Genomic DNA, 26,892 nt, shown 5'->3' on the forward strand with positions numbered 1-26,892 from the left:
TTCTTAACTAATAGCATAACCCTTCCCCCCTTCCTATCCTGTCTATCCTTTCTGTAGACGTTGTACTCCCCAAATTGCAGTTCTGCATCCCTTATACGGTCAATAAGAACCAGCCAAGATACGGTCAATAACAAATAAGAAAGGAAGATGAGAAACGTCGGTATAGTTATTGAGACTGGAACAAAGGAGGATATCCAAAATATATGAGCAAGAAGAAGAATCCCATCAACATTGAGCTTTCTGAAACAATTCAAGGCCTTATTCACCTCAGTCAGATCATCCGTAGGTGCCTAATCTCCAGACGTTGCAATTTGCAAAAATTAAGCCTTTCTTAAAAGAGGAACCCTTTGTTCCCTTCATGAATCTCATTGCCCTTCTCTGTACTCGTTCCTGCAGCTTTACATCCTTCCTAAAATTGAGGCCTCTAGACCTGTATTCAGTACTCAAGGTGTTAGTACTAGACCTGTATTCAGTACCCGAGGAGATAATCCTGTATGTCACTGATAAGACCCAATGAGCTTTTCTGGCAGCCTGCCTGCCTGCTCTGCCCAGAAAGCTTGATATCTTAACTGCACAACAACCCTCATGCCATTTTCATTCGCCATTCCCCCTGAGTGTAGGACCACGCATTTGCCACTTTGCTGTGGAGTTACTTCTACCCATATTCAGTACTTTGCATTTGGGTAGCAGTAACTCCATTTCACTTTTCACTTCTTATATTTCACTTTTTCCTGACATGTGAGAAATATCACGGTTGACTGGTGGAATCAGTTCTGTGAAATCAAGCTTATTGAATATTTTGTTGCTTATGAAAATAAGCAAAATAATAATCAATAATTACCCTTTCCCCCATTTTTCGATAATTGTCATTACAATATATGCATGCTCCCTAGATGGGAATGGGGTTTCATTTATGGGTAAACCAAATGATTTTCAAATCTGTTATGACATTTAATTGGTTCAGATGTTAATAATTAGTTCTGTGATTGATTTTGTTGATTGATTATATATTTTGAATATATATTTTGCAGATGTTTGAGAACCTTAAAAATCAAGGCGATTATGCCACATGGGACATGTCCGAAGCTTCACTTTTCATAATGGCTGCTGTTGCTAAAAACATTATCCCGTATGTAGTTGTTTTAATTATTTGTTGTTTTCAAATATAGAAAGAAAACTGAAATTATTTGATATTTTGTTAGTGAGATGGTCTTGAGTTTTGATGGCATGGCATTATTTTTCCTATCAACTGCAGTGTTGATGCTTTATGATCAAAACATGTTTTGATCACAAAGCATTAACATTTTGTTTTAGTAATGTTTTGTTTGTGATGAAAAAATGAAACATGTTTTGTGTTTTAAAATATGGCAGCTTTTTTTAAAAGCTGTCGTATTTACTTTTTTTTTTCCAATATTAGAATTAGTTATTAATTTAACTGTATTTTTTTAGAATTTTAGGATATTGTACATTTTCTGAGCAGATTTAAAACATTTCACAACACTTCATCAATATTCCAAAAAACTGATTCCATATCCTTTCCTGCAGAAGGAATTGACTTGAATTTCTTTGCAGTAAAGAAGAGCTGTCTTTCCACTGTTTGGACTGCTCCTTTGTCTGTGGTTGAAAGCCATAGACCCACATCTCATTCATGGTTACAAATGTTGCAGGAAAATTTGCTCGTTCAGCTTGAAAACAATGCAAATGTTCACTTGACTTGACCACTCTTGTGCATTTTGATCTACCGTCAACAACTTTGAATCCGTTTTGGGACGTATCACCTTTTTCCTAGTGAGAACCTCTGTTATTGTGATGTTACTGATGTTCAAACAAGATACCAGAGGTGCTTGAAATGTAGTGACCTGTCACTCACATTTAAGGAAAGACAGATGTAGAATAGATGTGCGGAAATTTGCCTTTAGCCAGTGGGTGGTTAATTGCTGGAACAAACTTCCATCTGTGTTGTGGAAGTTGATAGGTTAAATAAATTTAAGGAAGAACTGGTCAAACATTTAGAGAGAATTGTTTTGTAATTTTTTTTTTTTTTTGGCTGATGTTGCATAAGCTCATACATTTGCTTTCTTGCATCACATGCCACTACTACTATTACATCAAATCATGCACAGTCAACAGTTTTTGGAGTGATGAATGTCTTTATCTCCTCCCTTTGTTTAAATTTTTCCATCCACTTCTTAACTATGGAATAAGAAGGGACATCCTGCCCTGAATGCTCTAACCATATCCTCATGAATTGCTTTTGGCATTACTTCCTTTTTTTCCCCAAATATTGGATGACTGCATGGTGACTTTTTTTTTTTTTTTTTTTTTTTTTTTTGCAATCTTTCCTCATTCATGCAACTTCTTTGACCTGTATTTAAAAAAAGGACATTATTGAAATTGTATGGAACTTGGTGTTACTATTTCAATTATTACACATTAAGTATAGAGAATTTTAATGCTCTACCAATATCCATTCATACTCAAGCCACAAACATTTCAAATGTCCATTGTAAAACACCCACCTCATATTAAGTACAGCACAGCACAGACTATAGCAGCCTAACCACCATGCATAGCTTTGTCACTGAGAGGCTACTTAACTTTGAGAGTCCTCTTGTATGGAAAGGCTCTTTAATTTTGACATGATCTGTCTAAAACTCTAATGCAACAGAGGTTAATTAAAATTAAAAACACCCTCTCAATGCAGTAGTGCTAATTACATAAGTCTAATACCTCTAGTCAAAATTCCAGGTGTCATATCAGAGTTTGATCTTCTTTACGTCTCTGAAGAAGAGATCTGCTCTGAATTAAAAGAACAAGAAGTGACAGCTGTCAAGCGAATATCCACGTGAAAGGATGGGAATCTCATCTCTATCTGAGTTCACGTCCTAACATTTAACACCCCTCGGCCTCCAAGTTCCATCAAGGGAGGGTTCTTAAACTGCTCAGTGAGGATCATGTTCCAAACCCACTAAGGTGTTTTAAATGTCAAAAGTATGGCCACTCACAAACAGCTTGTCGTGGTAACCCTGCCTGTGCTCGATGTGGTGCTAAAGATCACAAGAGCAAGGAATGTCTAACTCCTAAGCCTAATTGTACTAACTGCCAAGGAGAGCACCCTGCATACTCTCGAGCATGCCAGCAGTGGGAGGACGAAAAGGAGATTCAAAAACGGAGCTGAACATCTCCTACCCAGAGGCCAGAAAACACATCCAACCAATAAAAAGTGGGAAGCCTTCATACGCCCAGAAAGTTTCTGGTAAGAGTACCATCGGGACCCAAACTGATATAACTGTTCCCCCAAGGGACTCTTTCACTCCCATTGCTCGCTATTTATTGAGTTCACTAAAGCCAACCGAAAAATTGCAGTCAGCTGCCACTCCAGTATCAGTACCTCCCAATGCTCCAGCATTACCAACAGTGAGCACTAAATTAACATCACAGAAAAGTGAACTGCCCATTTCAGGGCAAGAAATAATGAATGTTGAAACAAAGTTAGTTAGTTATTTGGTTTTTAGGAGCATTAGCAACTAAGGCCATATTGCTCCGGGATATGCGGTGGTCATTCCCTGACCTTTCCGCATCCTCCGTATTTGGTGGTGACGGGCTCGAACCCCGGTCTAATCAAGAAGTGTGTGCTACGCACTACTGCTCCTTCCCACCTGGCTACGGACGCGCCCATTGTTGTTGTTGAAACAAAGGAGGTACATGATGAATCAGTCTTGGAACTCTTTGAAGAGGAAGAAATGGACACAAGACAGCATCCATACTTCCCCATGAAAGATAAATCCAAGACTGACAAAATTAAGCCCTCAGCACCTGAGAAATCACCTGATGGACCCACCAAGCCCAAATAATTGCTGAATTCCTACAGTGGAATTGCTGTGGATTCTGGCATAATACTGACGACATCAAGGCACTCCTGCAAAAGCACAAACCAGCTTGCTTTTGCATACGGAAGAAGACTTATTTAAAGGCAAATGATGACTCCGCCGTGCATAACATTACCATCATTCGTAAGGATAGAATTGTGGATGGTCTTGCTCGTGGAGGAGTCACAATCCTCATCGGCAACCAGATCCAATTTCAGCCTTTGCAGCTTACAACTAGCATTGAAACTATAGCAATTTGCCTTACAGTGGGGTTCTTATTAACTGTCTACTCTGTTCATTTGCTACCTGGGATTGACATCCCCCAGAAAGACCTTGATGATCTTATGATGTAATTTCCTTTCCCTTGTTTAATTCTTGGGGATTTCAATGGACATAACACTCTGTGGGATAGTGCTAACATCAATGGAAGGGGACGAGTCATAGAGCATATGCTCTTTGAAAATGATCTCTCCCTCCTAAATGTCGGAACAAACACCTTCTTCCACATGCCTACCTGTACATTCTCTGCCATTGATCTTTCTATCTGCTCCCATTCTCTCCTTCCTTCACTTATTGTCTTGTTGTCTTGGCGCATTATAGCCTTAGTAGCTAATGCGCCAAAAAAACCCAAACAAACAAACAAACAATCCTTCACTTACTTGGGAGGTGGAAGAAAACCCATATGGAAGCAATCACTTCCCCGTGATAACCACCCTAACTAGTTTGTTATTTGGTTTTTAGGAGCGTTAGCAACTAAGGCCTTATTGCTCCGGGATATGCAGTGGTCATTCCCTGACCTTTCCGCATCCTCTGTATTTGGTGGTGATGGCTCGAACCCCGGTCTAATCAAGAAGCGTGTGCTACGCACTGCTGCTGCTTCCCACCTGGCTACAGAGGTGCCACCCTAACTAGTGGCAGACCGTGTCTGTCATTTAGTTTACCGCAGTGGAAGATTGATCAGGCTGACTGGAATGCCTTTCAACATCTGGAAAATCTTGACATACAAGAAAATCTTGGAATGCCTTTCAACATCTGGAAAATCTTGACATCGCTACAGTCAGTCAGCAGCCAATCAATGATGCAGTCATGTATGTCACAGAAACAATTGTTCAAGCGGCTGCAATTGCAATCCCCAAAACATCCAGCCAGTTCCCACTTTTTCCCAAACCGTGGTGGAATTCAAATTGCACAGCAGGAAAAAAAGCACAAAATAAAGCTGGGGGATATTTCACCACTATCCCATGACTGAAAATTTAATATCATTTAAACGTCCATGTGCTAGAGCACGTTATGTTCGACGTCAGAGCCAAAGGAAATCTTGGATCCGTTTTACATCGTCCATAACTCAGGCTGCTATCTCAAAAGTAATCTGGGATAAGATCCGGAAAAGGAAGTGGAAATATCCACCAAGCCTTTCAGTGATCCTCAAGAACAATGGATGTCGAATTGCAGATCGAACTGCAGTTGAAACACTCTAGGAGAAACTTTTGTAAAACCCTCTGCAATAACATCATTCCCCACACAGTTTTTGGCTCTGAAAGAGAAATATGAGAAATATACATTATAATTCTCTTCAAAAGGGCTAGAACCATATAACAAGCCCTTTACACACGGAGAGTTAACTTCAGCACTATTTCTCACGCATGCCAGTGCTGTTGGGCCAGATGACATCCACTACAAAATGATAAAACACCTCTCACCACAACTTAAGTATCACCTTTTAATTTTATTTAATAGAATTTTTCTTAATAAACAATTTCTGGATTCCTGGATCCTTTCTTGGTTTTGGGAAGGCAATCGTTCTTACCTTCCCAAAACCAGGAAAGGATCCTAGAAATCAAAGTAACTATCGTCCTATTGCTCCGACAAGCTGTTAGTGCAAGGTGCTGGAAAGAATGGTTAATTCTCAACTTATATGGTATTTAGAAACAAATGGTCTGCTTTCCAGGACAAAATGCGGCTTCCGAAGAAACAGATCCATTTTGGATCATTAATCCGACTTAAAACTTACATTCGTGACTTTTTTTATTAAATCCGAGCATCTAGTAGCAGTTTTCTTTGATATTGAAAAAGGGTACGACACAGCCTGGCAATTTTGCATATCAAAAGACCTCTATAACTTTGGTCCTAGGGGTAACCTACCTCTTTTTATTACAAACTTTCTCTCTAATCGCCAGTTTCATGTCCGTTTAGGATCCACACTCTCTCTGGAGTATTTTGTCAAGAGGAGGAGGGAGTCATACAAGGATCTGTCCTAAGTGTCCCTCTTTTCGTGAACAAAATAAATCTATTACCGAACAATTTCCACCCACAGTAAACAATGCCTCTATGTTGATGATTTTTCTTTATTTTGTCATTCATGCAATATGAGGGTCATTGAAAGGCAACTGCAAAAACTATTGATCACCTTACATCGTGGTCATTGGCCAATGGGTTCAGATTTTCATCACGGAAGACCGTTTGTGTACACTTCTGTTGCAAACGTAATCTTCATCCTGACCCAGAATTAAGGCTTGGGCAAAATAGCATCCCATTTGTAGCAGAAGTCAAATTCCTTGGACTTATTTTCTACAAGAAGTGGACATTTCTACAACATGTTCGTCAGCTTAGGATAAGATGTGCTAAGGGACTTAACATCTTTCGTGCCCTTTCGTCAACTTCATGGAGCGTAGATCATTCTACCCTTCTTCGTCTGTACCGAACTTGTCCATTCCAATGATTATGGGTCCCAGGTTTATGGTTCTACTAGAGATAGTGTACTTCGGTGGTTAGATCCAGGCCATTCGGACGGCCACTGGAGCTTTCTGCACATCTGTCAAAAGCCTTTACGCTGAAGCAAATGAACCATCTCTATCTGTTCGATTCTGCAGTTGTCTTTACAATATGCTTTTAAATTAAAATCCCTGCACGATCACCCACGTGGGCATCCATTTTTGAGCCACATTGGGAAACTATCTACAATGCCCATTGGATTGCCAACAAACCTTTTGGTATTTGCATCCAAGGGCTGTTAAATGAACTAAGCACAATGGTAGACAACGTTGCCCAGTCACCAAGGCAATTCCTTCCACCCTGGCATGCCTATATTCCTACTTGTAACTTCTCCCTTAAGATCTGGGAGAAGGCTACTACACCGCCATCTGTCTACCAGCAACTCTTTGCATCACATAGACATCAGTATTCCTACCTTCTGCCAGTCTGTACAGATGGCTCGAAGTCAGAATGTTATATGGGATCTGCTGTTGTGTTTCCTCACAAAACATTGTCTAATATGATCCCACAGGAAACTAGTATTTATACTGCAGAGTTGCATGTGATAGAAATAGCTCTTGATCACGTTAAAAATAGCGATTACCAAAGGTATATGATATATAGTGACTCATTCAGCGTGTTACAGGCTTTGTTATCCATGAGGTATAACCCACACCCGGCCCTGTCCTGGATCCAGCAGATGCTTTTTTCTCTTTTTGAATCAGAATTTGAAATTCACTTCTGCTGGATCCCAAGCTACATTGGGATCCAGGGAAATGAATTATAAATAATAAATAAATTTTCTGTTTATACTCCGGGATGACCAAACGGTCAGAGGAGTTTACACGATAGAGAGAATACAAGAAACAGCACCATATTCAGCAGCCACGGGCTTGAACCCCGGTCACTCAAGGCACGTGTACTTATGCACCCATGCGTCTGACCACTAGACTACAGCGGCACTTCAGTTAGCTGATACCACTGCCAAGTCAGCCATTTCCCTGGATAATCATTGCCTGTCAGTCCCCTATACAGGCAAATAATACGTCCTAAATTATATTCTCAGTGGCAAGATTCTTGGCACGAACAGGCCACAAATAAACTACATCACATAAAGCCTGTAATCATGCAGTGGCAGTCCAGTCTACGCAGGGTTCGAAGAGAGGAAGTTGTTCTTGCTCGGCTCCGCATAGGTCATAGTCATCTTACACATTCCTTTTTGCTGAGGGCGGATGACCCATCTATGTGTCAGATGTGTAACACTATTTTAACTATTTGTCACCTTTTTATAGTGTCCTGTTTTTATAGAACCATGATGTTTATTTTTTAGGGATTTTAATAATCTGGCTGAACCATCTATACTCAGTCAGATTTTAGGTGACAGAGACAACATGTCTGACGTTTTTAACTTTTTACACTCAATCAATTTATATACAAAGATTTAAGTTTATATTGTTTATTCACCTTTATAGCAGAGTATATCTTGATATGGTAGCCAGTTTATAGGCTACCAAATTTTTTGACTTGGTGCATTATGGCCTTAGTTTCCAATGCGCCATTAAACACTAAACCAAGCAACAATTCAATAACATATAAGTAAGTTTTATATGTTATTCAATAACATATAAAGATCCCCAAGGATCAGTATTGGGACCACTGTTGTTTTTAATTTTCATAAACGACATTGATGAAGGGATAGAGGGCGTGATGTCTAAATAGAGCCACAGAAAAGGTTCGACAGGCAAAGGCAGTTTATGAGAAATCACTAGCAAACAGAGCAAAGAGGGGGGGGGGGGGATAAAGAATTCTTCACATATATAAATGCCAAGAAGAGCAAGACAAACCAGATCGGACCTTTACGTAAGGGAAAGGGGATAGTAATAAATACACCAGCTGCCGTTGCAGATGAACTCAACAGTTATTTTGCATCGATATTTACAAATGAAAAGCCTTTTGTGGCAATGGGAAATTGTGGGAGCGAGGTTAAAAAATATGTAATTAATGATATTGAAATTTGGCAAGATTATTTAATGAAAAAACTTTCGAGCCTACAGACCAGTAAGGCTCTTGGAGTTGATGGAATATACCCTATAATCTTAAGGGAGGCGGCAAGCGAGTGCATTGAACCATTGAGGCTAATTATGCGAGCATCACTGGACTCTGGGGAGATTCCCTTGGATTGGAAAAGTGCAAATGTATCTCCCATACATAAGGGTGGATCTAAAAGTGAAGTTGGAAATTATCGACCTGTCAGTCTGACTTCAGTAGTAGGGAAAATCATGGAGGCAATGATCAAGTGTGGAATTCAGGATCATTTGGATCAAATTGAAATTCTCAAGGATACTCAGCATGGTTTTGTAAAGGGAAAATCATGTTTAACAAATCTGGTTCGCTGTTTCGAAAGGGTCACTCACGAGCTGGATTTAGGGAATAATTTCGACATTGTTTATTTAGATTTCAGCAAAGCTTTTGACTCAGTCCCACATGAGTGGTTGCTTTATAAGCTGGAACAGGTTGGAATCACTGGGAAAATCCTTAGATGGATAGAAGGATGACTTCAGGGCAGGAGGCAGAGGGTTGTGATAAATGACTATTCCTCAGATTGGGTTGATGTAAGAAGTGGGGTTCCCCAAGGATCAGTATTGGGACCACTGTTGTTTTTAATTTTCATAAACGATATCGATGAAGGGATAGAGGGCGTGATGTGTAAATTTGCTGATATTAAAATTGGTAGAGTAGTTAATGATCACTGTCAAGCTGAGCTTCTTCAGAGAGACCTAGATAGACTTCAGGAATGGTCAGAAAAATGGCAGCTGTGCTTTAATCCAACAAAGTGTAAGGTATTACACCTGGGAAACAGTAATCCCAAAATAACTTATTCACTTGGTGGAGTTCAACTAAACCCAGTACTGGAGGAAAGGGACTTGGGTGTTACAATACGGTCAGACGTGAAATTCTCTGAGCATTGTAAACAGGTTGCAAGGAAGACCCATGGTGTCCTATCGATGATCTATCGAACTTTTGCAAGTAGAGATAGGGACGTGATAATCCCATTATATAAGGCTTTTGTTAGACCACACTTGGAATACTGTGTTCAAGTATGGAGACCGCACCTAAAGAAAGACATCCAGCTTCTTGAAAGGGTGCAAAGACGGGTAACTCGCCTGGTGAGATCGGCAAAAGGGCGTCCTTATGAAGAAAGACTTCGAATATGTGGGTTGCAGAGTTTGGAAACTAGACACCTTAGAGGAGATTTGATTGAGGTGTTTAAGGCTCTGAGAGGCATCAGTAAAATGAATGAGGAAGAAATTTTCAAGATTATAAATGATGCTAGAACTAGGGGACATAAATTCAAGTTACGGGGGGAAATGTTTAGATTGGACTGCAGGAAGTTTTATTTTAGCCAGTGAGTTATAAATTACTGGAATAAGTTGTCTTCATGGGTGGTAGAGGCCGACAGTTTGGGGAAATTCAAAGGTCATCTGGATAGTACTTTCGGGTAAGGGAAGCGCATAGGATGATAGGTTTAATTTCCTTTTTTTTTTTTTTTTATCAATTATTATCATTTAGTTTTTTGTTTTTATCATTGTTTTGTTTGGATTTTTTTTTTTTTTTTTTTTTGGCAGGCGCAGCATAAGCCATAGGCTTTCTTGCACTATGTGGCCGTTACTAATACTAAGTACTTGGGCTCTGAAGGTAAATATTAAGAGCAAAAGCTTTGTTGATAGCTGTCCACCATCTGCGTTTCAAACTGCATGCAGAGGACCAAAGTTGGGATAAAAGGAATGCGTATTGTGCTGGTGTAAGACTATCCTTAACCCTGTGGAGCAATAAATTTTTATTCTGCTGAAATTTCAGGACTTTCTTTTTAAGCCTGGTTGTAACTGATCTCGTTAAAATTTTTGGGTTTTGAGTGTTCTTTTTATTGGTGTTGGCTCATTCGCTTAATACAGGTACGTCATGCAAAGTATCACTCAGCTCAGTTGTTTCTGTGTAAGGCAAGGCTTAAAAACATGGAGTAAACACCTCACAATAAGTTTAAGGAAGAAACTTAGTATTTGGCTGAGTAAATCTGATAAGGATTTTCCTTTCAGTGCTCGTAAAATGCCAATAACCTATAACTACTGTGTGGATCTCATAAAAACAAGATCAACACAGTCTAGCATAATTTATATACTAAAGATACATAATTATCTTGAGGTCGAATACAGGGTATTAATGTGGGATTTAATTAAAGAAGTAACTACAATCAGGAGTAAAGGGAAGAGTTTTTGATTTCATAGAGATGACTATAGTGGTCTCAGACAGTTTTTAAATTCTGTACAATGGGACCAACTGATGATGTTTCCAACAGCAAGGGGATGAATCAGATTGGTCCATTTCATATCAATGGTTCAAGTGTAGATGATCCTGCTCAGATAGCCAATAATCTGAAAGTATTTTGCATCTACATTCATACGTGAGTTGTTATTAAGGGAGGAGTATGCCAGAAGTTTATCAAAATGTAACACGTTGCTTAATGGTTTTCTAATAACTGAAAGCAAAGTGGAGGAGAAATTGTTGAAAGTAAACATAAGAAAGGCACCTGCGGTGGATGGGATATAACTATTTATATTAAAGGATGCGGCAAAGAAGTAGTAAGCAAACCCGTAACCATTATTACGAGACCATCCTTGGACTCAGGGGAAGTCCGCACAGACTGGAGATGTGCAAATGTAACCCCAATTCATAAAGAGAGATCTAAGGGTGATAAGAGTAATTGCAGACCTGTTAGTTTAATTTCTCTTCTGGGGAAAACAATGGAGTCACTGGTTAAAGAAGCACTGCAGGATCATCTAGACAAGACTATAGTAATAATTCAGACATCATGGGTTTGTTAAGGGAAAGCCTTGTCTGACAAATTTGATTGGATACTATGATGTGGTTACAAAGGAACTGGATGCAAAAAATTATTTTGATATCATATACTTAGAGCTTCAGGAAAGCTTTTGATAGTGTTGCACATGGAAGACTGCTGTACAAATTGGAGAGATATGGCATTAAGGGTAAGTTGCTACAATGGATAAAGTGATGGTTGAGTGGTAGATGACAGAGAGTGGTAATCAACGGACACTGTGCTTTTCTTGGGCAAATGTTATTAGTGGAGTTCCTCAGGGTTCGGCCCATTTTTGTTTGGTATGTTTATCAGTGATATTAATGAAGAGATATCAGGCTTAATGTCGAAGTTTGCAGATGATACAAATGTTGACACAGTTGCTAATGATTGTAATGGCAGTGTGCTATTGTAACAGGATCTAGAAAATTTGGGCAGTTGGGCTAAGAAGTGGCAACTGAAGTTTAACATTGACAAATGCAAAGTACTGCATATGGGTAGAAGTAACCCCAGAGAAACATACCAACTGTGTAGTACTTCACTTAGGGTGGTAGAAAATGAAAAAGACCTGGGATTAATTGTGCAATTAGATCTGAAATTTGCAGACAGGCTACCGGAGCAGGTCTGGGGTATTGTCAATGGTATACAGCAATTTTGTATTGGTTAGGGTTATAAGGCCATGGTTAGGCCACGCCTTAAGTACTGCATATAGGTCTGGAGGCCTCATTTTAGGAAGGATGTAGAGAACATTGCATATCGTAATTGGCTTGTTTCTAATTCTTCGGTTTCATTTTCTGCCTACACCAAACCTCGCAACAAATGAAAAGCAGTTATTAATCAAAATTAATCCAATTAATCCAAACTACATTTTGAACAAGCTAAGAGTAGAAAACTTTCTTCTTGTCCTAATGGTAGCCGAGCATTTTGGTCTCTTGCCAAAGCTATTAGCCGCAACTTTTGCCCATCTCTGTCCAAACAAGATGGTTCTGTTGTCACTTTAGCCAAGGATATAGCTGACCTGCTAGCATTCCATTTTTCTTCCAACTCGTATTAATGATCATGGTAAAACACCTCCCACCATTCCCAACACGTTCCAGTCAATGCCTCCTGTGGTCTTCCGTCAAAAGGATGTTAGAAGGATTTTGACGAATCTTGATGCTAAGAAAGCTCCAGGTCCTGATGGTATTTCTCCACTTGTTCTCAAAACCTGTGCTCCTGAACTTACTCCTGTTCTTTGCCGCTTTATTCACTTTCTTATCCCAAAGGTGTTTTTTCTTCTGTTTGGAAATTTGCTCATATCCAGCCAGTTCCTAAAAAAGGGTGACAAATCCCTCCCATCCAATTATCGTCCCATTGCAATTACTTCTACTCTTTCTAAAGTAATGGAGAAATCAATTAACTGCCAAGCCTTAAACTACCTAGAAACCTTTTGTCTGATCAATGATCGCCAGTATGCATTCCGTCAGTGTCGATCCACTGGTGATATTCTGGCTTATGTTACCCATTTATGGACTAATTCAATGGAAAAGTTCAGTGAAACGCAAGCTGTTACTTTTGACATCTTAAAGGCTTTTGATCGTGTTTGGCATAAAGGTTTTCTAAATAAGCTTCCATCTTGTGGTTTGCCAACTGTTTTTTGTAATTGGTTATCCAGTTTTCTCTCTGATCGCTCACTGAGGGTGATGGTAGATGGTTCTCTGTCTTCTAACTTCTCCACTCATGCTGGTGTCCCTCCAAGGTTCAGTTCTTTCCCCGACTCTTTTCCTCTTGTATATTAATGACCTTCTTCCATTGACTGGAAACCCTATCCATAGTTTTGCCGATGATAGCACATTGCATTCCACTTTCCATTTTGAGAAACCTTGCCCTGCTCAATCAGCTTCAACTTCTCTAAAAATCTGCTACGAATTCCTTAAATGCCGATCTCCAGTGGGGCAAAGACAACATAGTTGAATTCAATCCTTCAAAAACGCAGTCTTGTCTTTTATCTCGCAAAAAGGATTCTTCTGCTCCTATGCTTATCTTTGGTGACACTCCGATTTCTAGGCAAAATGATATATCTCTTTTCGGGAGTACCCTGACTTCTAATCTCTCTTGGCACATTACAAATATTGCTTCCTCTGCATCAAAAAACTAGGTTTTCTTTTTGGCTCTCTGCGTTACTTTTCTTCAAAACAGCTGTTCACTCTGTACAAATCACAAATTCGACCTACCATGGAATATTGTTCCTACATCTGGGGTGGTGTCCCCAAAACCTCTCTCAGGCTTCTTGATCCCGTTCAGAAGAGGGCAGTTAGATTAATTAATGATTCAATTCTAATAGAGTCTCTCCACTCGCTGTCTCATTCACGTACTGTTTCTGCTGCATGCCTCTTCTACAGATATTTCCATTGGCGTTGTTCTTCTGAATTGGCTTCTATAATGCCCGCTGTATCTTTCAAAACTGTCCGAACATGTGCCGCCACCTGCCAACATCCATTTACTGTCCAACTTCAAACTCACAGAACCAACTTTTCATCTTCCTCATTTGTTCATTCAACTGCTGTTTTCTGGAACAGCCTTCCTTCATACGTATTTCCTGAAAATTACAGTCTACAGAAGTTCAAGTCCAATGTCAACAAATATCTTCTTTCGTCTTCTTAACCTCCAATTCAAGTATGGTATCAAGTACTATAGGTTCTAATACCTCTCGTGTTTGGGGTTTAAATATATATAAAAAAAAAAATAGGTTGAGTGTGTACAGAGAAGGCAACAAGATTGGTGATGGGAATGAAGGGGTCCTCTTACCAAGAAAGGCTTAAGTTCTGCAAATTGCAGCAGCTGGAGACTAGGCACCTGCAATGTGATCTAATTAAGGTGTATAAGGCTTTGAATGGGTTGAGCATGCTGAATTCTGATGAGATTGTTCCGCTTGCTCAGATTACGAACCTGGGGGAGGGGCCATTAATTCAAATTGAGGAATGAAGGTTGTTGAATACATCTGTGTTTCTTGCCTTTAGCCAGCAGGTAGCTGATTGCTGGAGCAAATTTCCATCTGTCTTTGTGGAATTTGATAGCTTAAATAAATTCAAGAAGCAACTGGACAAACGTTTAGAGGGAATGGATGTGTGAAATTAGCATTAGCATTAGTAGAGGCATTTGATGCAAGAAAGCAAGCTTATGCAGCATCAGCCAAAAAAAAAAAAAAAAAACCACTTCCACTTCACCCCTCTGTTCGTTCAAAATACCTGTCCAGCTGAGCCTTAAACTTATTTTGGGCTATCAACCTCCACCACAAGGGATGGAAGTCTGTTCCACCAACCAACCACCCGCTGGCTAAAAGCAAATTTCCTCATGTCTATCCTACATCTGTCTTTCCTCAATTTGAATTTATGCCCTCTCAGGTGATTTTTCTGAGCTAGAGGAAGAATCCCATCAGCATTGAGCATGCTTAAACCATTCAAGGCTTTATACACCTCTATCAGATCACCTCGCTGGTGCCTAGTCTCCAGACACTGTAATTTGCAAAACTTAAGCCTTTCTTCGTAAGAGCACCCCTTTGTTCCATTCACTCATCTTGTTGCCCTTCTCTGTACTCGTTCCAGCAGCTCTACATCCTTCTTGAAATGAGGCCTCCAGACCTGTATTCTAGAGCCTCCAGACAGTACTCTAGGTGTGGCCTGACCATCACCTTATACAATGGAATAATCACCTCCTTATCCCTGCTGGAAAAATTCCTGTATATCATTGACAATACTCCATGAGCTACTCTTGCAGCCCGTCAGCACTGCTCAGAGAACTTCATATCTGCTTGCACAACCACCCCCAAGTGCCTTTCATTCTCTACCACTGTCAGTGTAGTACCACAGAGTTGATACGTTGCTCTGGGGTTGCTGTTTCCCATGTGTAGTACTTTACTGTCAATGTTAAACTTCATTTGCCACCTCTCAGCCCATCTGCTCAACCTTTCCAGATCCTGTTGCAGCAGCAGCATAGTGTCAGTAGTGTCCTTGACAACCCTGCCAACCTTTGTATCGTCTGCAAACTTGGACATTAAGCCCGATATACCATCATAAATATCATTTATAAATACAGAAAACAATAATAGACCCAACACTGAGCCCTGAGGGACTCCACTAATAACATCAGTCCACGATGAGCAGTGTCCATTGATTACCACTCTCTGTCTTCTCCCCCTCAACCACCCCTTTATCCATAGCAGCAATTTGCCTCCAATGTCACACTGCTCCAATTTGTGTAGCAGTCTTCCATATGCAACAGTATCAAAAGCCTTTCTAAGATCCAAGTATATAATATCAAAGTTATTCCCTGCATCATAGTATCCAATCAAGTTGGTCAGGCAAGACTTCCCCTTAACAAAACCATGCTGTGTCTGAGCTATAACTGAAGTCTTGTCTAAATGATCCTGCAGTGCTTCTTTAACCAGTTTCTCCATTAATTTTCCTGGAACAGAAGTTAAGCTCACAGGTCTATAATTACTTGTGTCAGCCTTTGATCCTCCTTTGTGAATTGGGGTCACATTTGCACATTTCCAGTCTATGGGTACCTCCCCTGAGTCCAAGGAAGCTCTCATAATTATGGCTAAGGGTTTGCTTACTTCCTTTGCTGCCTCCTTTAATATAACTGGATAGATCCCATCCACCCCGGGTGCCTTTCTTGTGTTTATCTTCAACAGTTTCTCCTCCACTTTACTCCCAGTTATTTCAAGATTCTGTAGCTTACTGCTAGAGTTGAATACACCTCTGGCATTCCCCTTGCTGAATAACTCCTCATGTGTGAATGTCGATGCAAAATATTCATTTAGTTTGTTAGCTACCTGAGCAGGATCATCAACACTTGACCCATCAATATCAAGTGGACCAATCTGATTCATCCCCTTCCTTCTAGAGTTTACATAAGTAAAGAACTCTTTGCTGTTTTTCTTTGCATCCCTTGCCAAGGATTTCTCGTAATCTGCCTTCGCCTGCCTAACCTCCTTTGTAACTTGGTTGCATATCAACTTGTATCTATCATAGGCTTCTGTGTCATGTGTTAATTTGTATGTATCCCATGCATTTTTCTTCTCTGCCATATGCCTCATTAGTTCATCTGACATCCATTTTGGCCTAAACCTTGAACAATATTTCTTAGTTGGTATGTAAAGCCTAGTAGCTTCCAAGATAAGTTCTTTGAATGCTTCCCATTTTGAATTTGCTGTTGGTAACATCATCAGTTGGTCCCACTATATAGAATTTAAATACTGTCTCAGTCCATCGTAGTTGCCTTTACGGAAGCAATAACCCTTCCCTTTATCCCTAATGGTAGTTACCTCTTTGAGTAAATCCCACTTCAGCACACTGTGATCACTGCCACCTAGTGGTTCATTTATCTGCAGATTTTTAATGCATGAAGAATCACTGCTGATAATCAAATCAAGAGTATTACTCTTGATTTGATTATCCCTCTAGTTGCCTCCCGAACATGCTGATGTAGAAAACAATCATCCAATAAATCCACAAAAGCCCTGCTAGTGGGTGAGTAACCAGCCCCCAAATTCCAGTCAATATCTGGGAAATTAAAATCTCCCATTATAAAACTCTCTGATTTACTGGCCCACTCTATTTCCCTGTACAGTTCCTTATTATACTCATCAGAGTCATTAGGCCTATAGCACACTCCTACTCAATTTTGATCTCCCAATGCTTATGTCACACCAAACTGACTCAACACTGCACTGTCCAGCGATGTCGACTGGCTTCACTTCCTTGGTTTTTATGTGTTTCTTAACTAATAGCATAACCCCTCCCCCCTTCCTATCCTGTCTATCCATTCTGTAGACGTTGTACTCCCCAAATTGCAGTTCTGCATCCCTTATATCTGTGTGACACCACGTCTCTGATATCCCAACAATATCTGCCCTTGATGTTTTGAGCAATACGTCGAATTCATCAAATTTATTTACTAAACTCCTAGCATTGGTGTACACGCAAGTATACCTGCACCTGTTTCTATTCTTAGCTACCCTAACACAACCCATGTGTTTACTTGTACCGCAATGGCTCCCAGCAGTCTCTGAAATACCATGCATCTTGTTTTTCAGGCTTCTGCTCATTCTAATAGAAGCAGTGCAAGAATCTCTTTCACCTCTGCCAGTGGCTACTGTCAATCTATTGGTCTTTGACTCCCCCCAAGCTAGCAGTTTTCCGACCCACCTAACACTGCCTCGATAGCATCAGCAAATATTCTTGCACCCTTTCTATTTAAGTGTATCCCATCCCTGTAGAAGCAATCTCTCCTGTTTACAAGTACAGTCCAGGCTGAAAAAAATTCTACATAAAAAAAAATGTTTTTTTTTATTGGCTGATGCCACATAGGCTTCCTTTCTTGTATCACATGCCTCTACCACTACTACTACCATACTTGCCAAGTGCTTTCAGCCAATTTGTAATCCTGAAAACTAAAAAGTAAAAACTAGGGACGATAATTAAAAAAAATACATTTAATTAACATGTGCAGGAATGCCATGTTTATAGAACTGCAAATTTTGGAAGGGAAGGGTGGGAAGAGTGAACTCTCCAACTCAATCATATAGTAGTAGTAGTAGTAGTGGCATGTGATGCAAGAAAGCAAGTGTATAAGCTTATGCAGCATCAGCCAAAAAAAAAAAAAAAAAAAATCACACCATTCCCTCCAAATGCCTGTCCAGTTCCTCCTTAAATTTATTTAACCTGTCAACTTCCACAACGACAGATGGAAGTTTGTTCCAGCAATTAACCACCCCGCTGGCTAAAGGCAAATTTCCACACATTATTCTACATCTGTCTTTTCTTAATTTTCATTTATGCCCCTTTAGGTTCGTAATCTGAACAAGTGGAAGGATCCCATCAGAATTCAGTGTGCTCAACCCATTCAAGGCCTTATACACCTCAATCAGTCAACACGCAGGTGCCTAGTCTCTGCAAATTGCAGAACTTAAGCCTCTCTTGGTAAGAGGATCCATTCATTCCCCTCCCCAATCTTGTTGCCCTTCTCTCTACACGCTCAAGTAAATCTACAACCTTCCTAAAATGAGTCCTCCAGACCTGTATGCAGTACTCAAGGCGTGGCCTGACCATTGCCTTATACAGAGGTACAATCACCACCTTCTCCCTGCTAGCAAAATTCCTATATATCATTGACAAAATCCCAAGTTCACAAAACCCCATGACCTGCCCTGACTGCACAATTACTCCCAGGTCTTTTTCATTTTCTACCACCTTAAGTGTAGTACCACACAGTTGGTACGTTTCTCTGGGGTTACTTCTACCCATATGCAGTACTTTGTATTTGTCAAGGTTAAACTTCAGTTGCCACTTCTTAGCCCATCTGCCCAAATTATCTAGATCCTGTTGCAGTACCACACTGCCATTACTGTCATTAACAACCCTGCCAACCTTTGTATCATCTGCAAAAATAATATCCTATCAAATTTGTCAGACAAGACTTTCCCTTAACAAACCCATGCTGTGTCTGAATTATTGCTGCAGTCTTGTCTAGATGATCCTGCAATGCATCTTTAACCAGTGACTCCATTATTTTACCCGGAACAGATGTTAAACTAACTGGTCTGTAATTACTCGTGTCACCCTTCGTTCCCTCTTTGTGAATTGGTGATACATTTGGACATTAGTTGCTTTGCCACCTCCTTTAATATAACTGGATAGATCCCATCCACCCCAGATGCTTTTCTTATGTTTAACTTCAACAGTTTCTCCTCCACTTTGCTTTCAGTTATTACAAAATCATTAAGTATCCTGCTACAATTTGATAACCTTCTGCCATTTTCAAACCTTAATAATTCCTCATGTGTGATAAAAAAAAAAAAAAAATGCTCATTCAGTTTGTTTGCTATCTGAGCAGGATCATCGACAGTCGAATCATCGATGTCAAGTGGAGCAATCAGATTCATCCCCTTCCTTTTTGAATTTATATAAGTAAAGAAATCCTTGCTGTTTTTCTTAGCATCTTTTGCCAAGGATTTCTCGTAATCTGCCTTCGCCTGCCTAACCTCCTTTGTGACCTGATTATAGACTAGCTTATATCTGCCATAGGCTTCTGAGTTGCTTTGATAATTTATATGCATCTCATGCATTTTTTCTTCCCTGTTACGAGTGTCATTAGTTCATTAGATAACCATTTAGGCCTAAACCTTGAACAATATTTCTTAATAGATATGAAACTTTTAGTAGCATCCACGATTAATTCAATGAATGCTTCCCACTTAGAATTTGCTGTTGGTAACATCGTCAGTTGATCCCACTGTACAGAATTTAAAAACTGTTGGAGACCACTGTACTCACCTTTATGGAAGCAAAAACCCTTTCCTTTACACCTGATGGTAATTAAATCTTTATGTAAATCCCACATCAGTACACTGTGATCACTGCCACCTAGTGGTTCCTTTATCTGCAAATTCTTAATACACGAATGATCACTGCTGATAACCAGATCAAGAGTATTACCTTCTCTGGTTGCTTCTCGAACATGCTGCTGCAGAAAAAAATCATCCGATAAATCCACAAAAAGTCTGACTAATGTGTGAGTGACCAACCCACAAGTTCCAGTCAATATCTGAGAAGTTAAAATCCCACATTATAAGACATTCTGAGTTACCAGCCCACTCTATTTCTCTGTACAATTGTTCATTGTACTCATTAGAGTCATTAGGCCTATAACACACTCCTAATCTTATTTTTGCTTTCGCAGTGCTTATGTCACACCAAACTGACTCAACAGTGCACTGTTCATCTGTATTAACTGGATGCACTTCTTTTGATTTTATGTTTTTCTTAATTAACAGCATAACACCTCCTCCCTTTCTGTCCTGTCTATCCTTTCTGTACACATTGTTCTCCCCAAATTCCAGTTCAGCATTCCTTATATCTGTGTGACACCACGTCTCTGCTATCCCAACAATATCCGCCTTTGATGTCTTGACCAACACTTCAAATTCATCAAATTTATTTACTATACTTCTAGTATTGGTATACATGCTCGTACTCCTGTTTCTAGTTACCCTAATACATCCCATATACCCACCTATTTCAGGATGACTGCCATTCGTCCCTGAAACCCCCAACACCCCACGCTCCAGGTCACTACTTATTTTAATAGAAGTTGTGCAAGAATCACCTTCACCCCTGCCTACGGCTTACTGTTAAACTATTAGTCCTTGTATCCCCCCAAGCTATCAGTTTTCCGACCCACTTAACACTGCCTCGATAGCATCAACAAATATTTTTGCACCCTTTCTATTTAAGTGTATCCTATCCCTATAGAAGCAGTCTCTCCTGTTAACAAGTACAGTCCAGGCTGAAAAAAATTCTACCCCTTGAGCCTTGCACATTCTTTCCAGGGCCGAATTGATCGACGAGGCTCTCATCATATACGCGGTCCTATCGTGTCTGGGCAGAATTGCAGACACTTTCAAATTCAACCCTAATTCTCGGCTTTTGTTCAACAGTGACCTGTACTTGTTAAGTAATTTTGCTGGTCTTCTACTCCTAATATCATTAGTGCCAACGTGTACAACTTATAGATGTCATTAATACATCTATAAATTTAAATTATTTGATTATTCAAGAAACTATACTTCGATCAGTGCACTATAATATTAATTAATGTAATTAGTTATGAATTAGTTATTCACTAGATTTTTTTTTAACATTTCATTAAATATTTCCTGGTTCTGTCAAATATAATAAATTACGTTAAATGTTCTTTCAGAAATCTGTCGAATTGCACTCCAGATTTTTTACAAAAGGAAAACTTTCTGTCCATGATGTTAGTAGACAACTACACAGTTAATTATTATTATGATAACAAAGAAACTATGTAAATTGAATTTCCTATGCTCGATTAACACTAAACAAATCCAATACAGTAAAAACTTTATTAGCTTAGGGCATGCTCATTAGTACTCTGTAGGTTTTGATGGCCACTTTAGTTCCATGTTCATACAATGATGGCGCTGGGAATAATTGAGCAAGTGACTACTCTTTATCTGACTACTCTGTGGATCACACCAAACTGAATCAACATTGCACTGGCTACCCACATCATCTGAATGTGTACTGCCTTAGATTTTATGTCCTTTTTAACCAAGAACATTCCCTCCCCCCTTCCTCTTCTATATTTCCTGTACACATTGTACTTGCCATTCCAACAGTGGATATGGAACTTACTTTATTTATTTGAATGACCCCAAAGTCACTTTAAGCATTCAGTATGGGATTGCTAGGGGCTCACAACAATTCATGCTTAGTTGTGGCCTACCTCTTTGTGGTCTAGATGGATGCTGGGCAGAATTTCCAGGTGATAAAGTAGCCCGTAACAACTAAACAACACACACTGCAGAAACATAACAATACACATATTTCTGGCCTTTTATAGAGATCTGTAATCATCACAGTGTACCAAGGCAGAGTTGAACTGACATTCAAGTGCCATCCTACATAAGATACAATGCATGTTTATATGTATGCATTTTACTCACCATATTCAAATTTTGCATTGCTTATATCTGAGTAACACCATGTTTCCAGTACTCTCTCTACCATGTTTGCATTTGTTGATTTTACCAGTACTTCACAAATTCATAAAATTTGTTTAGTGTACTCCTAGCATTAGTGTACAACCAAGTATACATGCACTAGTTTTGCTTTTAGTAACCTGACACGACCTGTATATATTTGCTTGTCATGATTACTTAGTTGACCTTGTAATCTCCAACACCTCTCTTTTCAGTTTGCTATATGTTTCTGTAGATACACTGCAAGAATCACTTTTGCCATCTGTCTGCAGCTGTTGTTAATCTATTAATAATGTACATCCTACAGGCTAGCATTTTTTTCACCCACCTAACACTGCTTCGATAGCATCAGCAAATATTTTTGCACCCCCCCCCCCTCTATTTTAATCCCATTCCTGTGAAAATAGGCTCCCTTGGTAACAAACACAGACTATTCTGTGAAAAATTATTCTACCTTGCGAGCCTTCCACAGTCATTCCAGGACTGAATTGATTGACAAGACTGTTTGTCATGTATCACTTTGCATACCCTTAAAAGATGATAGCTGCTCTACAATGTCAACACTTTCACCCCCCCCCCCCTCACCCAGAAGATATACCCAATCCTATTCCACCAATTCTTTTTACACAATATATTTAACCCCAGGGGGAATCACATCTGGTGAAAATGGGCTTGGCACATCCAGGATCCTGAGCTGGATATCATCATTCTTCTCTTCCTTGTTGATTTGATTCCCTTCTACCTCTCTCTCTCTCTCTCTCTCTCTCTCCCTCCCTCCCTCTCTCCCTCTCTCTCTCTCTCTCTCTCTCTCTCTCTCTCTCTCTCTGAGTAACTCAGAAAGAAATTTTTTTTGGTTGGTGCAGCATAAGCCTCAGGCTTCCTTGCATCATATGGCTAATAATAATAATATTTCCTGTTTCCCTGATAGTAGAGCCACGGAAGTCTGCTACTTTCTCTTGAACCAGTGATCTTTGCCGTTGAGGTTTTCATATTGCCTGTTGCTTGGGTGTGGGCTCAGGCATTGAGTTAGGCAGCTGAGTGCTTAATGGGTCTGTCTCTTTTAATCCTTTTAGGGCATCATACCTGTTCCTTAAACCCTCATAGAAGTTCTTCTGAATTCATGCAAATACTGCTTGAAACTAAGAGAACCAAATAAATAAGTGTGTGTGTGTGTGTGTGTGAGAGAGAGAGAGAGAGAGACGCGAAGACTTCAAGCTACTCCTTGACCACCTGCCTAGTATCCAGAATATGTGGAGAGACTCAGTAAGTCTGCAGAAGGTTGCTACAGGTATCTGTGACCATGTAGACTGCAGTTCCTGTAGGTTCCGGGGTGGACGATCCATCCATCTGATGTGTCGATCTTGGTGGTCACATAGATTTCAATTGGGTTAAGATCCATGGAATTCGGTGGCCAAGGGAGTAGCTTTAAGTCTTCATCGTGCTCCTCAAACCACTCAAGGACAAAATTTTGGTGACATGGCATGGCACATTGTCTTGCTGATAGATACCATCTCCCCCAGGGAACACGGTCAACATTTACAGGTGTACCTGATCGATGATCGATCAGGTAACAATTTGCATTCAGGGTGCCCTCCAGATGTATCAGTGGATTCAAGCCAAGCCATGAAAACATTCCCCAGACAATAAAGCCACCCCCCCACCAGCCTTCCTTCTGCCAACAATTGTCTGGATGTCTGTTCTCGGAGGTTTCACGTCTAATATGCCACCATCTATCCACTCAGTACCCTCGACTGAGAAACCGCGACTCATCGGAGAAGACCACCCTTTGCCACTCAGCCATAGTCCAGTGTCGGTATTGCTGTGCAAACTGATGGCGTTTGTGATGAATGGTCGTGACATTTTGGTGATAGCATGGGTGCTGTCACCAAAAGTGTCTGCTCCGGAGCCCAATGCACAACAGGGTTCAGTGCACTGTCATGTTGGAGACCTTTCTGGTGGCCCTACAGTTCAATTTGATGGCCAGTTGAGCAACAGTAGTGCGTCAGTCGGTCCTGACCAACTGTTTCAGCCAACATTCACCTATGGGATCAGTGGTGCATGGGGCTCCAAAATTGGCATGTCGGGTTGTCAAAACTGTCCCATTCGTCCAGTCTTGATACACTTTCACCAATGCAGCACCGCTGGCCCAATACCCGATGATCATGCCTTTTTCCATGTCTGATAGGTTGGGTGCTTTGCCCATGGCAGAGGCTGTTACAGTGTTCATGGATGCCGAACATCAAGCCTTATATGCTTGCGGTGTGTGAACTTGACATGTGTGCTGTATGATTCGTTAGGCGTGTGTGATGTCTGCATTGAGGGGTGGTCATAATATTGTGACTGGATTCTGTATATATATATATATAATTTTTTTTTTGATAATAGTTTAAGTACATTAGGTACGTGCTGTTTAATGGTATATTATGTTAGATATTATGGTGGGGTCCGAAAATATAAATCCGATTCTATATAAATATAAGAACATATGTATATTAACTATCTGCCCAAAATATACCCGTAGATCAAAGCACCAATTAACTCTATAATAGCCGCTACCGACCCCCGTGGCCAAACCTAGTAAAGAATAATCATTAGTAAAACAAAGTAATAATAGTATAATACATAATGTTAATTATAAGTAATTGGATACATTGAAAGGGACTTTGTCGAGGGCTAACCCTCTCAATATATCCCACTCATAATTAACAGTGCTATCAGTTTCTGTTGTCATCTGCCTGTTTAACATGGTCATATATGTAATATTAACAGGCCTTTATACCACTATTTATAGCTTTTAGGAATTAGCCATTCCACTGTTCGTTAAGTTTCTAGGTTATGCCATATACAAAGGGTACTAGGAAAGTTTTGCAATACAGCTTTGTTTATTTAATTTTTTCAAAGTAATTTCCTCTACATTCAATACACCTCTCCATCCTCCGAAACCAATCTTTAAACCAGTTCTGCCAAGTTTCACTAGGGAGTAAAGCACACTCGTTGTCCCAAGCCCGTAGAAGGTCCTCATCACTGGAAAACCGCCTCCCTTTTAGCTTCATTTTCACATGCGGGAACAGTGCAAAGTCGCAGGGAGCAAGGTCTGGACTGTAGGGAGGGTACTCGAGAAGTTTCAGTCCTGTCGTGGTCAAATATTCGGTGCAGGCTTTGGTGCGGTGAGCTGGAGCATTTTCGTGATGGAGGTACCAGGTGTCCATTCTTGACTTTGGCCGCAGGTTCTTCATAGATCCAATGATTTAGGCAGGCATTGTTCAGTATACACTTAGCTGTGACTGTCTTCTGCGTGTCCAAAACGATACGTTCCACAATTCCACTCGATTTGAAAATACAGCTTTCATTTTCTTCTTTACAGATCGGGATTTCTGACAATTACGGGTGTGTCGTCATCATCAAAGACCAAACTTTGTTTTGAGCCTTGGTCGGCAGATCGTAATAGTACAGCCAAGTCTCGTCACCTGTCACGATGTTGTTCACATACCGAGATTGTCCCTTATCAAACTTTTTTAACATCTCCCGGCACCAAGTCACACGTCGTGTCATCTGCTCTTCAGTCAGTTGATGCGGCACCAGAGAGAACAAAGTTTCTTCACGTGCAAATGATCTTGCAGAATCGAACGAATTGCTGGTGCATTTAGGCCCAAAGTATCCTCTATCTGTTGGTAGGTCACTCGCCTGTTTTCGTCAAGCATTTTCCTCACAGCAGTAACGTTTTCCTCCGTAACTGACGTTCGTGTGCCTTCCCGGCCTTTCAGAATCCTCCAGAGTGAAATTTCCCCTTTGGAATTCTCTATACCACCTGAATATCGTTGTACGATGTGGACAATCATCATCTAGTGCAAGAGTCATTTCTTCTAAGCACTGGTCTATGGTTAAACCACGCACGAAATTATACCGCAAAACTGCCCTTATCTCATTTCGTGATCACGATGCCATCGCAAGCACTTTACACTCTCACTACTAATGAATAACTGAGCCCATCGACTTGGCGCGGCGGCTACTATGCACGTATGAACATGTCTCAACATGCAGCAACAGGCAGCTTCCTGTGATTCATTGTTGCATCATATTGCAAAACTTTCTAGTACCCTTTGTAATTATCCGAAATTCCAGTATTATCCTTATGATATACCAGGATCCCTTTCTATAAGGGACGGGATGTTACGCCTCCCAGTATTATCCTACGTACCTTTTGCATTAACGCTTTTTCTTTACTTTTAACTATTGAATCCTATTTTTTCTTACCTCATGAACTATTAGGGAAATTCGAGGGGGATTGAGGTACTATTACTATACTTAAACCTTACTTCCGTTCTCCTTATTTTAGCGGTCGGGCTAAATGTCATCTTGCCTGTTAACAACTAAATTATCTACTTGCCACTAAACTTTTAATATTGCATATTTGACCATGTTAAATAGGCAGATGACACAGAAACTGATAGCGCTGTTAATTATGAGTGGGATATATTGAGAGGGTTAGCCCTCGACAAAGTCCCTTTCAATGTATCCAATTACCTATAATTACTTTGTTTTACTAATGATTATTCTTTACTAGGTTTGGCCATGGGCCCGGTATCGGCTATTATAGAGTTAATTGGTGCTTTGATCTACAAGAATATTTTGGGCAGATAGTTAATTATATTTTCGGACACCACCATAATATCTAACATAATATACTATTAAACAGCACGTACCTAATTTACTTAAACTATTATCAAAAAAATTATATTAAGATGGATGTAAATGTTCTATCTAATATAAATGGTATTAATCCGATCTGGATTATATTGCATAAGATATTTATAAATTGTTTCTATTATATATATATACACCGACGAGCC

The 26,892-nt window shown here is 40.0% G+C and overlaps 1 protein-coding gene across 2 annotated transcripts in view; it reads left to right on the top strand.

The window, feature by feature from the left end:
• Positions 1–26,892, top strand: part of LOC150074954 (transportin-3-like) — a 742,971-nt gene that overhangs the window by 408,086 nt on the left and 307,993 nt on the right. For both annotated transcript variants that reach the window (XM_090388987.1, XM_090388988.1), the window contains one exon: positions 1,032–1,129. In XM_090388987.1, the coding sequence (XP_090245113.1) occupies positions 1,032–1,129 (98 nt within the window). The remainder of the gene's footprint in view (positions 1–1,031; positions 1,130–26,892) is intronic.

The sequence above is a fragment of the Mastigoproctus giganteus genome, chromosome 14 (assembly GCF_048544385.1).
Source record: "Mastigoproctus giganteus isolate SK-2022 chromosome 14, ASM4854438v1, whole genome shotgun sequence".
Taxonomy (NCBI): domain Eukaryota; kingdom Metazoa; phylum Arthropoda; class Arachnida; order Uropygi; family Thelyphonidae; genus Mastigoproctus; species Mastigoproctus giganteus.